The 17,560-nt window shown below is 44.2% G+C and overlaps 1 protein-coding gene across 1 annotated transcript; it reads right to left on the bottom strand.

Annotated features, from left to right (window-relative positions):
- Positions 1-665: 665 nt before the first annotated feature.
- Positions 666-16,512, bottom strand: arhgef3l (Rho guanine nucleotide exchange factor (GEF) 3, like). The gene is made up of 13 exons (XM_035388814.1): positions 16,291-16,512; positions 14,666-14,723; positions 14,222-14,284; positions 11,352-11,402; positions 10,934-11,026; positions 8,506-8,670; positions 7,389-7,451; positions 6,810-6,906; positions 5,103-5,179; positions 4,096-4,353; positions 2,011-2,181; positions 1,582-1,777; positions 666-1,370 (listed from the first exon to the last, which is right to left on the bottom strand). Exons 1-13 carry the CDS (start codon positions 16,329-16,331, stop codon positions 1,126-1,128), a joined length of 1,578 nt encoding a protein of 525 aa, XP_035244705.1. The 5' UTR covers positions 16,332-16,512; the 3' UTR covers positions 666-1,125.
- Positions 16,513-17,560: the final 1,048 nt, after the last annotated feature.

Here is a 17,560-nt window from a genome sequence, read left to right as displayed (position 1 = left end):
CCCTGCCCCAACATCCCCCCTGTACCCAACCCTAACCCTGCCCCAACATCCCCCCTGTACCCAACCCTAACCCCGCCCCAACATCCCCCCTGTACCCAACCCTAACCCTGCCCCTAAATCCCCCCCTGTACCCAACCCTAACCCTGCCCCAACATCCCCCCTGTACCCAGCTCTAACCCTGCCCCAACATCCCCCCTGTACCCAGCTCTAACCCTGCTTCAATATTCCCACCTGTGCCTATCCCTACCCCTCCCTCAATAGTCTCTCCTGATAAAAAAAAATTAAAATTAAAATGTAAAACTACAAAGATTGAATAAACATAATTCAGGTTGAACACACAGAAACACATACATGCGCATACACACGCACTCGGTGACATAAGATATAAAAATGTATGGTTTTTTTTTTGTTGCAAAATTCATAAATGTGCAAAAAAAGTTGTACTTAAGCAATTGATTTGTATTGCATTTGCATTTTTAAAGTTTCAATTATGTATTATTGGCAGTTAAAAGTCAGTTTATTTGGTACCACATTAGTGAAACTATTAGCTTTGCACTTATTGACATTATATAGACATCTGTCTCCTCTGATACAACCAAACACATCATATAAATATCCTAATTATGGTTGTATCTAATGTCCAACCTCTGTTTTTGCAATGTTCCTAAAATTATAATTATACTGATATTTGCACAAATTGGATAATTGACAATAAAACGTATATCCTTAACAAACCATAATGAAAGTTAACTTCTTTAATTTACACAAAATAAAAGAAATACATGTTGGTATATTTATGAATTAATTGGTTCACACATTCTTATCGAGATTCTCATAGAAGTCCCTTTTTTAGAGTCCATTTTTCCTTTTTAGGAGAATGGGAGGTTGAGTCCTTGAAAAGAAAGACAAAACTGAAATTGATGTATTGATGTATTACTTGACAGGTTCCCACAGCTCTGAGAGTAATCTGAGTGGTGCATAATGACTTTTGCTTAGGTCCGGGGAGGTAAACAGGAACAGACAAAAGCATCATGAAAGGGGAAGGCAGCCGTTTAAAAAAATTGACAAGTTTTCTTTTTTCAAGTCTTTTTTTGAAAACCTAACCTCGGAATGTGCTTTGTAAAACTATGTGTCCATCATCTCTGTATCGGAGCTCAGACTCAGCTCGGCTATGTGACTGAGGGGGGGGTCAGGCGAGGTCTGGGAGGGCGGCCAGGATTGGCTGGTGTGAGACCCCCGGTCACGTGATTGGACGATGGCCTGGCGGAGGCAGCTGATCCACTGCTGCTTGTTGAAGGAGTCGTTGGCCTGCAGGCTGTGGGACTGAGCCTTGGATCGGCCCTGGATACTCACCCTGAAGCAGTTCTTAGCTGTGAGAGACAGAACAATCACAGCACAAAAAAAAGATTAAAAGTGACATCCAAGCTGAAAGCTGCTTTTTTGATATTGATGCAAATTTATTTATTTTTTTATAGGGAAGTTGGGGCCACAGGGCCAAAAACACATAATAAGGTTCCATAATAATATATACTTGTTGTAACAGTGCAACAGCAGAACAACTATTAAAATCACAAGATGTACCTTTGTCAGTAGTGGAGGTGAACGCCCCCCGGAAGGATCCACCCCCTCCCCCCTCCCCATCCGGCAGGTCCTCCAGCAGAAGGTGGGCGGTGGGGAGGGGCTGGCGATACACCTGGAACTGCACCCCGCCCTCCCTGTCCTGGGTGACTGGTCGGGTCAGAACCAGAGCAAACTCAAACAGGAACACATGCAGCTTCTACACAGAGAGGGGGAGGGAGAAGGAGAGAAAGAAAGGCAGAGAGAGAGAAATATACTATTATATTACCAGTTGTTACATTTATCTAGAAAATAGAAATAAATAGAGGAAGCATAAATGAACAGAAATAGAGACAAACTGTAGTAATTGACCGAAATATAAATAAGCAGAAATGGTAGCGAGTAGGAATAGAGAGAACAGGAACAGGAAGTAGAGAGCCCCGGGGTGCTGACCTGGCCCTTGCTGTTCTTGAGTTCCCCGTGGCAGTAAAGAAAACGGGAGTTCCAGATCTCGGGGAGTCTCTGCCCCTCCTCTGGGTAGCACAGCCCCCGCCTGTAGAACTGGCACTCCGCCTCCCCCGTCTTGCTGTTCACCTCGGAGATGATCCTCTGGATCAGTTCCATCTAAGCTCAGAGACGGCAGGGTGCTGATCAGGACCGGTCACATCTGTTCCATTTTTTTTTTTACATTTTTACATCCACCTTGCTCTTGCACCTTAATGTCTCAGCTAAATAAATGCAAGCAGGGAACTCACATGTCTCAAACTGGCCTCTTGTTTAAGAGGCCAAAGATCCAAAGCTTCTCTCATTCATCTCTCTGTATTCATCTTACACTGTTCCCCTGAAATGTTCTTGGATCTGTGTGTGTACGTGTGCCCATATATGTGCACGTGCTCCTGTGTGCATGCATGTATGTGAGTGTGTGCGTTTATATATCTGGCTTGTGCTTATGTACCGTATGTGTGTGTATGCGTGTACGTGCGTGTATGTACATTCAGTACGTGTGTATGAGTGCGTGTATACGTGTATGCACGTGTGTGCATGTATATGTGTGGGTACCTGTGTACGTGTATATGTGCATGGGTGTGCTTGTTCATGATTAGATGAGTACGTGTGCATACATGTATATGTGTACATGTGTATATGCGTGCATGTGTGCGTGCGTGTGCGTGTATGTGCATCCATATGTGCGCGCATGTATATGTGTACGCAGAGATGGGCACTATTTCTGTTACTTGTATTTGAAATACATATTTCAATTACTTTTGAGTATTTTGTAATTTGTATTTGACAGGGCTGAAAAAATTCAAATGTAATTTGTAACAAGATACTTTAGAGTGGAGTCATTTTGTATTTTCAAAATACTCAAAATACTTTCTCCATGATTCATTAAAAAATCATGTAAATACATCTTAAAATGAAGAACAATACACTTAGAGACTCTCACACACAGTGATTTTGTAAGCCCACACTACTCGAAGTATTTCTGTAATCAAGTTCACCCCCCCTCCCCCAACCAGTGTAGTGGACTGTCCGTCAAGGTTAACATTTTATCTGAACTGCAATAACTATATAAAATATATCTTACTTTTTAGAATGTACACATGTTGAAAGCCATAGGTAAAGGCTAAAGAGAAAAACAATCGATACATGTGTGGCTAAAGAAGTGAGTGAGCTAGCTAGCTAGGGATACTGGCAGCAGCTGAGCTGTCTGTGGGCAAAACAGTGTAAACAAACTCGCCACGGCAGACAGAGGTGTGCTGATCTGCGCAGAGTTGGGTGAGCAGTATAAACTGTGAATGTAGCTGTGTTATTATCCACATTTTGCAATAAAAATAAATTATGCAGTCCTTCAAGCAAAGCAGAGTTCCTGAATTTTGTGTAGATACATTTTGCTGATTGTAGTGACACGAATGAGCTGCAATTTTTTGGAATTATGTGGTGCACGTGTGGATATGTGTGCAAGTGTGTTTATGCCTGGGTAAAATATGTACATACACAGTACAGGCATATGCATATACAGTAGCATTCTACTTCCTGTTCTTCCTTCCTGTATGGTTCAAACTCGCACCAGAGCCTTGTGTACATTATAAAAATCTGAATGTTCTGCCATTTTTAACAAATTCAGAATACCCAATGTTACAAATGTATTTTCTTGTATTTAGAAAATACAATATACATGTATTTTATCTTGATGCATTTTCTGGCTCCAGTATTTTGTATTTTATTTTGATACATTTATTTGAGGGGTATTTTCTATCTTGTAACAAGATACATTTTGATGTATCTTTGCCCATCTCTGTGTGTATGTTTGTACATGCACATGTGTGCACCTGTATATGTGTATGTGTATGTGTGTACGTGCATGTGTGTGTGTGTGTGTGTGTACACGCATCCACGTGGGTGCGCATGCATATGTGTATGTGTGTACATGCGTGCATGTGTGCACACATGCGTTTGTGTGTGCACAGGTATGTGTGTACATGTGTACGTGCATGTGTTTGTGTGTGTGCATCTCTACGTGACTGGGTTACTCACAGCCTGTGGCAAGGTGTCCTTGTCGGGATGCTCTGGTGGGGTGCTCTTCTCAATCTCCCTCAGCAGGAGGGGGTATTTGACCAGCCGGCTGCGGGGCAGGTCCAGGAAGTTCCACAGGTCAAGCTTCCGGCTAAAGGAGGACTCCTGGCACAGCCGCAGGAAGTGCTCCACCGGCCGCTCCTGCTTCTTCTGGTCCAGCAGCGCCTTCGCTTCCACCTGGTTACAGCAGTACGTGATGTACGCCTCCAGCCGAGGGAACTGTGCCAGGACGGCAGGGAGAGAGAGATCAGCACCATGTCCCTCTGTCCCAGAGAGAGAGATCAGCACCATGTCCCTCTGTCCCAGAGAGAGAGATCAGCACCATGTCCCTCTGTCCCAGAGAGAGAGAGATCAGCACCATGTCCCTCTGTCCCAGAGAGAGAGAGAGATCAGCACCCTGTCCCTCTGTACCAGAGAGAGAGAGAGATCAGCACTATGTCCCTCTGTACCAGAGAGAGAGAGATCAGCATCCAGTCACTCTGTCCCAGAGAAAGAAAGATCAGCACCCTGTCACTCCGTCCCAGAGATAAAGACCAACACCCTGTCCCGATGTCTCAGAAAGAAAGAGATCAGTTCCCTGATCATTTCTACAGATTATATAGACCCACCAGATATTCAGCTCCAATTTTTTTACACTGAAAGTTCTGAGCATTTACCAATGAAATTGAAATATTCCAAGTTGTTGAATTCATTAAGGAGCATGGACAGTATTGAGGCAATGGACATTCTGTACTGGAATACAGAATCGGGTCATCCTGTAAAAGTACTGAAGATAGAAGCAACACAGCAGTTTACCATCTGGTAATAAAGATAAAGCCGACATAAACACAACAAAGTACCTTCCATGGCAAATCTAATAACACTGTGACAGAGCAGGTGTGTGATACACATTGTTGATTTGAGTCCCCCCCCCGACGGTAAAGCACTTGGAGATTGCGAGATGAAAGGCGCTATATAAACACACTCACCCACTCCAGCAGTGTGGGCCCCACCTCCTCCACAGTCTTCTCTGCTCCCCTCAGGCTCTCCAGCCGGGACAGAAAGTCTGTGATCAGAATGCGGAGGCACTGATCGGGGGGCTCCACCAAAACCATACACAAAACATACATCTGCACAGTTCTTCTGCCAATCAACCGTTTCTTATTCCGTTCAACTCAAATGCAGTAACAGACCTTTGCCCTTACACTGACATCATAACCAGGATCACCATTGTTTCTAAAGCATTTGGCACAAAGGGATTTGTACGTGTTTTACATGTAATGTCCTCATGGGGTCGCCATAGGCACTGGATTCACACGATTGCCTGAATAATCGCACAGTCAGTGGTTCATTGTGACCCTCGTAAAAGCAATTCAGTTTCTGGGCACGTGAAGAGGAAGCAAAGTAAACAAAAGTGTTGCATGTAGCTGATGCACATAAGGAGGTGATAAAAAGGTTTTTAAGCATTGTCCAAGGAGAACATTGAGCTACATAATGCTTCTATGAAGCAGAAAAATGGGGCAAGGTTCAAATCTACCAATAAAACCACCTGAGCCACACAAAAAGAGATGGGAAGGTTGGCGTTCTGCCATTTCGTACCGTTCCCATTACCTGAATTTCTGACCTGGAGATGGACATCTCAGCAAGAAGGTTTACTGCGTGAAAAGAGCTTAGGAGCACAGCCCACATTAATTGAGGACAACAGCAAAAGCTTTAAAGTTGAAATGAACCACTGGCTTGAGAGTAGAGAAATCATAATACATGAGAAATACAGCAAGAAAACTGAAAACTAAGAAATTTATAGCAAACACTAGTTCAGCAGCACAAACAAATTTATATAGCCAACGTATCAAAACATTCAGAGAAACTGACCACATATTACAGCCCTGGATTCAATTCCATGACCATTAAAAATATCTATTCCAACCATACCTCTGCAGAAAGATACATCCCTTGAAATGGACAATTTCTACCAAGCACTTTCAAGCAATGGCAGTGGATTCTATTGAAAGACCGTGATTAAATTCAATCACCAAGTTTAAACCTAATATTAAATTATTACGAATAGTTGCCTATTTATCATTTTCATGCAGGTGACATAACTGCACTTTTTATGTGTGCAGGCCACTATTGAAAAATGGTATAGTGCAGCCCTATATTAAACACGCCACTGCCACATGTCTGTGGTTCCAGTACTGACATTGAATAAATGCAGCACTTGACAGTGTGGGAACGCTGCTGTCAATCATCGCCGAGCGGGAACTGACTCATCAACGCGGATGACTGGGGAGGTGCAATGTGATAATTATCCCACACGTGCAACCAAGTAAGGCTCTACTGACCTCGTGCAAAGAGAAGACGGGTGAAATGTGTGAAATGCGGGTGAGAAAACTGTTTCAGAACAAATGGTGATCCAAATTATATCACATTACAATGAGGCATTTAGCAGATGCTCTTACTGAGAGTGAGTTGCACAGCTCCATATACAATCCGTCTATACAGCTGGATATTCACTGAAGCAATCCAGGTGAAGTATCTTGCGAAATGGCGTGATGACAATGCTCGACCTCAGAATCAAACTTGCAACCTGAGCACAGGCAGTTCCCTGACCATTATAACTCCACTTCCGCCGAACAGACCAAGGGTGCAGTGTGGCACTTCCTCTGCCCCCGGCTGGAGTCAAAATCTATGCTTACCCTTGTGTACGGGGATTAAGGAGTCCAGGGTCCCGAAAATCTGCACCAGCTCATTTTCCGTCATGATTTCTAGTTTCAGCATGGGCTCGTAGTACACCTGTAACAAGACAGAGTGCGCAGTCAAAATCATCACAGGCATGCACTCACCATACATACATCCAAAAACCATCACAGGTGCAAACTCATCAATCATACATCCAAAAATCATCACAGGTGTAAACTCATCATACATACATCCAAAAATCATCACAGGTGCACACTCATCATACATACAGGTGTAGGGCACAGACAGAGTAAACCATGGTGAAAAAAGTACACACAGTCAGTTGCTTCTCCTGAACATGAGGCTTTATTTTGTGATCCTAACAACAGTGTTTTAACCACACAGGTATCCACCAGGCGAGGTGGAATAAAACAGCATCACATTCATGTGCACACCTGTATGTCTGCCCTCCAATAAATCTGGAGCAGTTATGGTGGAGCCGTGTGTGTGTGTGTATGTATATGTATGTTTCTGTGAGTAATTGTGTTTGTGTGCGTCTGTGCAAGCAGGGAGTTAAGTGTTAAATCTGTACACACCTTTCTGACCAAGTCCAGGTCCTCGATGAGCTGCTTCTCTCCCTGCGTGAGCTCGTAGATCACCTGCAAGAGCAGTAAATACATCCGTCGCCCAATCAATAATGTACAAAATGTACATTACATTACAATATGTTTATTTGGCAGATGCTTTTATCCAACGTGATGTACAATAATGCATACCAAAGGTCACTGGAACAACTACAAAACGCAGATCCAATAAGGTACAATACTCATTATGTAACAGTTATCCATAGCCATGAACACATTAAGTCCAGTTCACACAGTAAGCATTCAGTAGGTCAGAAATTTATGGTAAGTCAAACTAGGAGGCATGACAACAAGCTACAATATCCACATAACAATACGAGTGCAATATAAGTGCTGGATGGAGATACAAGTAAATATCAGTGTTCAGTGTTTGAGGTGCAGTGTAAATATCAGGGTTCAGTGTTTGAGGTGCAGTGTAAATATCAGTGTTCAGTGTTTGAGGTGCAGTGTAAGTATCAGTGTTCAGTGTTTGAGGTGCAGTGTAAATATCAGTGTTCAGTGTTTGAGGTGCAGTGTAAATATCAGGGTTCAGTGTTTGAGGTGCAGTGTAAATATCAGTGTTCAGTGTTTGAGGTGCAGTGTAAGTATCAGCGCTCATAATTAAGGTACAGTGTAAATGTAACTGTTCAGAGCTTGAGGTGGTGAAGTTCAATTATACATCTATATTATGTGTGTGCGCGTGTGTGTGAATGTGTGTGTGTGTGTGTGTGTGCATGTGTGTGTATGTTTGTGTGTGTGGGTGTGTGTGTGTATGTGTGCGCGTGCGTGCATTTGTGTGTGTATGTGTGTGTGTGTGGGTGTGTGCGTGCGTGTGTGAGCATATGTGTGTATGTGTGTGGGTGTGTGTGTGTGTGTGCGTGCGTGCATTGGTGTGTGTGTGTACGTGTGTGGGTGTGTGCGTGCGTGTGTGAGCATATGTGTGTGTGCGTGTGTGAGCATATGTGTGTGTGTACATGTGTGTGTGCGTGGGTGTGGGTGTGCGTGTGTGTGTGTGCGTGCGTGTGAGCGTGTGTGTGTGTGTGTGCGAGCGTATGCGTGTGTGTGTGTGTGTGTGTGTGGGGATCGGTACCTCCTGACGTTTGATTTCCTTGGTGCTGAGCTCCTGGCTCCCAGTGTCTACCGTGTCGCTCCACAGCTGGCTGTTGCGTCGCCGTGGGTATGAACTGGCCTTCTGCCGTGTTCTTATGGGGGCCATGGGGAGGGGCTGCACCTCTGTGCGGAAACTGATGGAGCGCTGCAGGTGGGGGCGGGGGCAGAAGGAGGAGGGGCGGGCCAGAACCAGAGGCAGGAGAGGACATGGCGGGGACAAGGAGACAGTTTGGATAGCTGCTGGGTAATGACTGCAATATCCCTCAAGACACGGTTTGTCGTAAATGCAATTCCTTAAAACTACCACGCAAATCAGAGGTCCTCACTTTCCTACAGCACACATCCCTTACTCCAGCAGACCTGCAGCACTCCAGAACAAGGCTTGGGGTGTCCACAAACACTGCAGCTCTCCAGAACCAAGGTTAGGGTCCCCAACAAACCCTGCAGCTCTCCAGAACAAGGTTTTGGGTCCCCAGGACAAGGTTCAGAAACCTCAGCATTATAAACTAGATGCAAACTACTCCCCTTAGCAGTATTTTACATGGACATATTTTGCAGTCAAGACCATTCTCAGTGATTCATTTGATTTATGACTGATTGAAATAGACATTCCACAAACACATTTTAGTTAGATACCTACATGCGTTAATATATAGATGAATATACAGTCCCCTCCAAAAGTATTGGAACAGCAAGGCCAATTCCTTTGTTTCTGCAATACATTCAATACATTTGGGGTTGAGAAAGAAAGATGAACATGAGGCAAGAGTTCAGAATTTCAGCTTTTATTTCCTGGCATTTACACCTAGATGTGTTAAAGTACTTAGAACATAGCACCTTTTGGTATCAGACCACCCGATTTTTAGGTGAGCAAAAGTATTGGAACAAAGAGTATTTAAGTAAATGAAGGTAAATAACACTTAATATTTGGTAGCATATCCCTTGCTTGCAATAACTGCATCAAGCTTGCGACCCATTGACATCACCAAACTGTTGCATTCTTCTTTTGTGATGCTTTTCCAGGCTTTTACTGCAGCCTCTTTCAGTTGATGTTTGTTTTGGGGGGTTCTTCCTTTCAATCTCCTCTTCAGGAGGTGAAATGCATGCTCAATTGGGTTAAGGTCTGGTGATTGACTTGGCCAGTCCAAAACCTTCAAATTTTTCTCACTAATGAAGTCCTTTGTTGTGTTGGCAGTGTGTTTTGGGTCATTGTCTTGCTGCATGATGAAGTTCCTCCCAAATAGTTTGGACGCATTTCTCCGTAAGTTGGCAGACAGAATGTTTTTGTAGACTTCTGAATTCATCCTGTTGCTACCATCATGAGTTACATCATCAATAAAGATTAGTGAGCCCACTCCAGAAGCAGCCATGCAAGCCCAAGCCATGACACTTCCTCCACCGTGCTTCACAGATGAGCTTGTATGTTTTGGATCATGAGCAGATCCCTTCTTTCGCCACACTTTGGCCTTTCCGTCACTTTGGTAGAGGTTAATCTTGGTCTCATCAGTCCATAAAACTTTGTTCCAGAACTTTTGTGGCTCATCTCTGTACTTCTTTGCAAATTGCAATCTAGCTTTCCGATTCTTACTACTGATGAGTGGTTTGCATCTTGTGGTATAGCCTCTATATTGCTGCTCTTTAAGTCTTCTTCGAACGGTTGATTGAGATACCTTCACCCCTGCCCTGTGGAGACTGTTTGTGATGTCACTGACTGATGTTTTGGGGTTTTTCTTCACAGCTCTCACAATGTTTCTGTCATCAACTGCTGTTGTTTTCCTTGGTCGACCGGTTTGATGTCTGTTGCTCAGTACGCCAGTGGTTTCTTTCTTTTTCAGGACATTCCAAGTTGTTGTACAAGCTATCCCCAATGCTTGTGCAATGGCTCTGATCGATTTCCCCTCTTTTCTAAGCTTCAAAATGGCTTGCTTTTCTCCCAAAGACAGTTCTCTGGTCTTCATGTTAGTTTATCTTTTATAACACAAATGCAGTCTTCAGAGGCAAAGCCCAAGGGTAAAACCAAGAGTAGGCATTCAGAACTATTTATTGTTTAACCAATCAATCTAACAGGACACATCTGGGCAACAAGAAACACCTGTCAGTCACATGTTCCAATAATTTTGCTCACCTAAAAATTGGGTTGTCTGATACAAAAGGTGATATGTTCTAAGTTGTTTAATAAATCTAGATAAAAATACCAGGAAATAAAAGCTGAAATTCGGATCTGTCATCTCATGTACATCTTTTGACCTCAAACTCAATTGTCTTCAGTGTATAGCAAAAACGAAGGAATTGACCTTGCTGTTCCAATACTTTTGGAGGGGACTGTATATTAAAATTTAAATATATTAAAATGTAAAAATTTAATCTTTAGCCCGTTGAGTGTAGATTTTAGCATGTGATTAACAAACCTGGATGGACTGTCCCAGGCGCTTAAGGGCGGGGGTTTTGACAGAAAGCCCCGCCCCCTTCGCCACTGGCTTCACCCTTTTGTTACTGGGCTCCTGGAGGGAAGTAAACCAAAGACACTAAACCACAAAGCTCACACACAGCACCCAGTTTGACTGCAAACACACCAGTAAACAGCAGGAAATCATTTGGCAATCCTGTAATTCGTATAGCACTAGGTGAGCTAGACCTGTCAGATTTAAATTCAAATGTGCCTTGAGTAATTCATTTTTCCCTTTAAAATGAACATTCAAATATAAACATTTTTAAATGTGTGCACTGAACCTACCATTGTACATTTCAAAATGTTATATCTGAATAACAGACATACAGAGCCCAGAAATGCCTAAACTGACAGACAGACAGAAAGACGCACAGTACCTCCAGATCTTTGCTTGCCTCAAGGCTGCCAATGGTGTCATCATCTTCATCCTGTTGGAAATAATCGGCACTTTGATCTCCCGACAACCGCAGTTAACAAAACCACCTGAGCCAGTCTCTTCATTCAAAATTCACCCTAATCCAAAACTTCACCTCTCCACCTGGCCTGTTGTCTATTCTAAATCCACATCACTCCCAACCACCTCCAGTCTACCTGGCCTGCTGCCTCACACAACGTTCTTCAGTCACTGTGTCATAAAAGGGGTTTGTACGTCTGCTGTTATGTGTTGGAGGCTCAGTTCTCTGTATTGAACCCCCCCCCCCCCTAATTTTGTGGAGTTGCTGAACTGGAGGCACTACTGTATCCAATCATGGTTTTATAGGGGAAAAAACCTTCCACTGAGTCAATTCATAGACAGAAATTGCCACATTGGAAAATGAACTCAGTGTGGATTCCACCACAGTTCATCAATTATTTTTTCATGCAATGTTCTATTTTGTAATGAACTAGCATGGTATTTGCATTTGTGGATACATAGAGTATATAGGTGAAGTCTGTACATTGGATAAATAAACAAACAGTGTAACTGCAGGAGCAGCTAAAAGCTAACAGCATGTGCATGTTTTTCACTTTAAAAACGTGAAGATGATTTCCACTGAATCTCAAAAACGGTGTATGGTTGATATAATAATATACTTTATTTATGCAGTGGTGCAGCTCAAAATGTCATTCAGTCAGGAAAATTTTAAATGATAAAATCATGAATTGACTCATATGCAGTGCTGTACACTAAATTCATCAACCTTTAAAAACTGTGATAAATATGCCCAGGAGTTTGTAAAGAACATGATTACTATCTCCCCAAATACAAGTGAGCCCTGGACCAGCAGGTACAGTGTGTAAGAGACACACAGCACAGCGCCAGCCTCTCCGCCACCCCCAACAAACTGCCAACCCCTCCCATTCCTACAGACACAGCAATGCCGCACCCCTGCCCCAGACACAGCACGGCCCCCCCACCGCCACTCACGTCCGCACACGGCACACAGCGCACACACACACTCATCCAACCAACTGCCAGCCTCACCCTCTCACTCAAACACACCACCTTCACAACTAAAGCTATAGCTAAGGTCCAGCTTTCTCCATTTAAAACAATTTTCACAGATACTTTTCACTTTTTAAAATAGGCAATGGAATTTAAAAGGTTTTCACCCTGGGGGTTAGTTTAATTTAGTGTATTGATTGTTTTTATGGGAAGTAGAAAAAGACCTAGCCACAGCCACAGTGCCAGCTGCCAGCTTACAGATGACAGAGGAAGAAGATACGGTGAGGGGAAAGCGTGCGAGTGTGGGTTTCTGTGAAGCCTGCACTTCCTGTGTGAATCATATTGGTGCGTCTGAAAGCTGCATGCTCAGTGTTCAGCTTCACGCTTGCCTTTTAAAAGCATGCATCATGCTTCAATGTTCATCACCCAGAGCTCCTCACAAACAAGTACTGTAACTGAAGCTTCTTCCTTTTTCCATCAACAAAGTTAGCATGCCATGCTATGAAACATCACAATGATAGCTTTATATTTCATCAGTGTCCCACAAAGGTCTCTTGTATCCAGAAAATGTAAATTCTGTGGACTACAAATCTTTTTTTTTTTTTTTAGTTTTATCTTATTTTATCAATTGACCAGCACAGCGTTATGGATGTCGCTTGGGTTTTTGGACAAACTTTGGTAGCTGCTGAGTTATGAGACAAATATGGATGTACAAAGTAAATGTACTAAAGTGCTGTAATGAGACAGTGGCATCAAAATACTGTATGTGCCAATATAGATGCTCTTTCTTGGCGTGTTTATGTTTGCGTGTGTTGGTGCACAGATGTGAGTACAAGTATTGGGAGATCTCACAACTGTGTGTGTAACTTGTATATCAGAGATGTGGCTCTGATAAAAGTCTGATGTTTGTGGTCATAAAGTTTCCACTGAAACATGCACGTAGCTGAGGCAAGATGAGAGAGAGAGAGAAAGAGAGAGAGAGAGAGAGAGAGAGAGCGAGAGAGAGAGAGAGAGAGAGAGAGATCCACTTTTCTACTATTTACTGTAGTATGTTTTCTAATTAATGTTTAGCTTTTCAATGCTTAAACGCTTGCTTTAGCAATATGTACAGTGTTACGTCATGTCAATAAAGCCATTTAAAGCCATTTGATTTTGAGAGAGAGAGAGAGAGATATCTATCTACAGCTCACATCACTCCTAAAGACCCACCATAATATCATTTAATCTATAATGCAACCTATTGCATTTGTCCTTTTTAGCTACTACTGTCATAATTTGTATTGGCTTGGTTTGTATGTGTGTGCAAATACTAGTATCGAGAAAGCTTCCCTCTACGGGAAACAAGACCGACATTGCCGTGTAAAACATCCACTGTGGGACTGCTTAGGGAATGCTCAGGTGGCTGTTTGTGCTGCTTAGGGAATGCTCAGGTGGCTGTGTGTGCTGTTTTGGGAATGCTCTGGTGGCTGTGTGTGCTGTTTTGGGAATGCTCTGGTGGCTGTGTGTGCTGTTTTGGGAATGCTCTGGTGGCTGTGTGTGCTGTTTTGGGAATGCTCTGGTGGCTGTGTGTGCTGTTTTGGGAATGCTCTGGTGGCTGTGTGTGCTGTTTTGGGAATGCTCAGGTGGCTGTGTGTGCTGTTTTGGGAATGCTCAGGTGGCTGTGTGTGCTGTTTTGGGAATGCTCTGGGGGTGTGCAATTCAGGGTAAAGCTCGGGCAGTGTGTGGTTCGGAGAATGCTCTGGATGTGCTGTTCGTTTTTCAGAGTCATTGGGTATGTTCAACAGGAGCAGGGGGCAGGAACATGCCGGTACGGACAGTCACCTGGTGATCTGGGCCTCTGGCCGCTGCCTCTGTCTCACTGCTGGTATCCTGCTTTCGTTTCTTCTGCAGGACCCAAGACACACACACACACAAACGCAGAGAGAGAGAGGGCTGTTTAAACCCTACGTCTGCGACGGACCGCCTCCCACACACACTCCGTCACTGTGAACGCAACGCAGGCGCTCCATCTCCGGCCCTGGACAGCCACGGGCTGCTGCCATTTGTGTTTTTTACCTGACGATCAGCAACCAAATCAGAGCCAACAAACCAGCTGAGGTGAGCTGGGTAATTAACTAATCGATTAACTGTAGTGACGGTGAAAACCACCAGACCCTCTGACTGTCCAGGACCAGGGTTGGGCGAGCCCCAGACGGGCCTGCTGCCCTCCATACCCAGTGCTGGGGCTCCTGCGTTAGACAGAGTTTTCTGAGGGGGAATTCTTACCCCAGCGTAGTCAGAGAGATTCGCACAGGTGAAGAGCCGTTCTCTCCCCACGGGGGACCTGAAAAAAGCAAGGAAAAAAAAAGAAATTCAATCTAATTTACCTTTTTGAACTATAAATTATAAGCAGGTAGCAACTATTATTATTATTTGCATTATGGGGATTCAAAAGAGATAATAAATGCATGGGATTGTGTAGCCAAGCAGAGGTAGGGGATTCAGTGGCCAGATGTAGACACAGAAAAATCACTAATAAAGACAACCTACACTGTGAACAAAAAATTTGTGCAAATAAACGCGTTTTGATTTTACAGACTCCTGTTGGCAAGGATTTCCATTTAAATACTCTCCAACAGTCAAACTTTATGCATCCTATTATCCAATATCCTCACCTCAGCTGTGCTGTGAGTGCTCTGGAACAAAATGGCTGCTTTTTTGTGCTACACACAGGCAGTGGTTGAGGTAAGCTTCCCCCCTTAGCTGAACTTTGAGATGAAAGGTACTATGTAACCGGAAACCCATTTATTATTATTAATTATTATTATTATTATTATTCAGAATTAGTTCAGAGGAAAATACCAGGCACACTGAAGACATGGATTACACAGGCATGATTAAGTGTTAGTTTGGACACTGAGACACGATAAAGGCAAATCATTTGCCTCTGTGTGTCACACTGCTCTCTGTGTACCTGGTATTCCTACTGAGCTCAGAAAGCCCTACTGGGCCCCATTTTGAGCAGCTTCTGATGATATCACTCTCTTTATAGCATAGAGAAGAATGCAAAAAACCTCAGATGAAAAGATTTTTAGAGAATGGCAAGAGAGCAAACCTAGATTACACTTCACCGTTTTATTTGGTCGCCCCCAAAAGAAAATACTCATTTTTAATAGCATTTTATTTGCTTAACAGACACCCTCATCTAATGCAATTTAGACAGAAAAGTACTGAAGTGCTTTTAGACAGAAAAGTACTGAAGAAGTTTGAGTATCTTGCCCAACTTTTAGTTGTCAGCCTTTGGGTTACAGTATGGACTCCTGACTACTGTCACACACCACAGCAAGATGGTAAAACGATCACAGAATAAAGACTACCATCCTCGTAACAAAACCACTTTTTTCATTACTCTGGGTAGCTTTCATCTGCTCTGGCACCAGGGTTTAAAAAGGCAACATGGAGACTCGAGATCGCCAGCTTCCTGTCAGCTAAAAAGGAACTTCTGACCGGAGAGGCCTAGAATCCATACCGGTAGCGATATTACTGCTCCATCTGACGCCATCATTACTGACACTGACCCCTCTGTACCCCATCAGTACTATCACCGACCCCTCTGCACACCATTGATAATAACTGACCCGTCTGTACCTAATCACCCTGCTCTGTGCCTCTGCAGGCTGAGCTGCGGCAGGTGAATTTAAAATGTGATGAGTAACAGCAGCAGTAAAGAGCTATACACAGAGAACCGGGCCAACAGCTCCACAGTGAGGGCCCCCATCGCTACACACACCCAGGAATGAGCAAAGACCAGTGCGCAAGGCACAGACAGCCCGGGGCAAAGATCAAAGCAAGGACAAAGAATACGGGTGAAGTGAATTCGTTTCAAAGGTTGAAACTAACGAGGGGCCTACCAGGAAGGCGACGCATCGACTTCGTTCTCCTCTCGCTCCATAGTTACGCCTTCTTCAGAGCATCTTGGTCAACATTGTCGTGGCGACATTCTCCCCAAAACAAAAAATAAAAAACCTGAAGCCTTGAGCGGCGTTACCTTCCTGAAGGCCTGACAGGGGAGAGGCTGCAAGTCTTCCCTCTCACCTTTCTCTACAAACGCACCCCTCCCCCCTCCCTCCTGCGTCTCTTCCTCTCTCAAACCACATCCTGTGTGAAATAAGCACAAATCTACACGCTTCCTGTTATTTCCATCGCATCTTCGCTGTCAAAGGCTTTTGCTGGACAAAACCAGAGCGCCACGTAAAACCATCAAAACTTTAAAGTGTCATTCATTTCAAATTCTGTTTTGAAATCGGGTGCTGCAGGGCACAGCTGCTCCGATGGTCTGAGTGGCTCAAAGCACTTAATTTCCATGACGCTGCCCTACTTCCCCACACAATTATATCAGCAAAAATAAACGCAACGGTATCGATAAAAAGATCAAGACTGCCACCAAGTAACGAAGGACCACACACATTGTATTAACACTGATCTAAAGCTGAGCATTGATCTATAACAGCCACATTAATGACTTTTGCTTACGTTTTTCCATCTCCAATTACAGCCACATGCTGACACACAGGCTGGGATTGTAGGAGTTGTTTTGCAATACACATTGCACAAGGTTGGCACATACAGCTGTTCCCTGTAGATGGCTGTAGCTGGGCATTCTGTACACATTTTGGATCAGATGCTTTTACAAGACACTCCACTGCAAACCATGTAGTCACGAACATCAGCCACAGGGTCAGCTGGGGTCCCAAAGCTTGATCATGGGCAGCCACGGGGCCTCCTGGGGTCCCAAAGCCTGATCATGGGCAGCCACAGGGTCTGCTGGGGTCCCAAAGCCTGATCATGGGCAGCCACAGGGTCTGCTGGGGTCCCAAAGCCTGATCATGGGCAGCCACAGGGCCTGCTGGGATCCCAAAGCCTGATCATGGGCAGCCACGGGGCCTCCTGGGGTCCCAAAGCTTGATCATGGGCAGCCACAGGGTCTGCTAGGGTCCCAAAATCTGATCATAGGCAGCCACAGGGCCTGCTAGGGTCCCAAAATCTGATCATAGGCAGCCACAGGGCCTGCTAGGGTCCCAAAATCTGATCATAGGCAGCCACAGGGCCTGCTGGGGTCCCAAAGCCTGATCATGGGCAGCCACAGGGTCTGCTGGGGTCCCAAAGTCTGATCATGGGCAG

Source organism: Anguilla anguilla, chromosome 13 (genome assembly GCF_013347855.1).
Source record: "Anguilla anguilla isolate fAngAng1 chromosome 13, fAngAng1.pri, whole genome shotgun sequence".
NCBI classification, from domain to species: Eukaryota; Metazoa; Chordata; class Actinopteri; order Anguilliformes; family Anguillidae; genus Anguilla; species Anguilla anguilla.
This window is presented reverse-complemented; position numbering and strand designations above follow the sequence as displayed.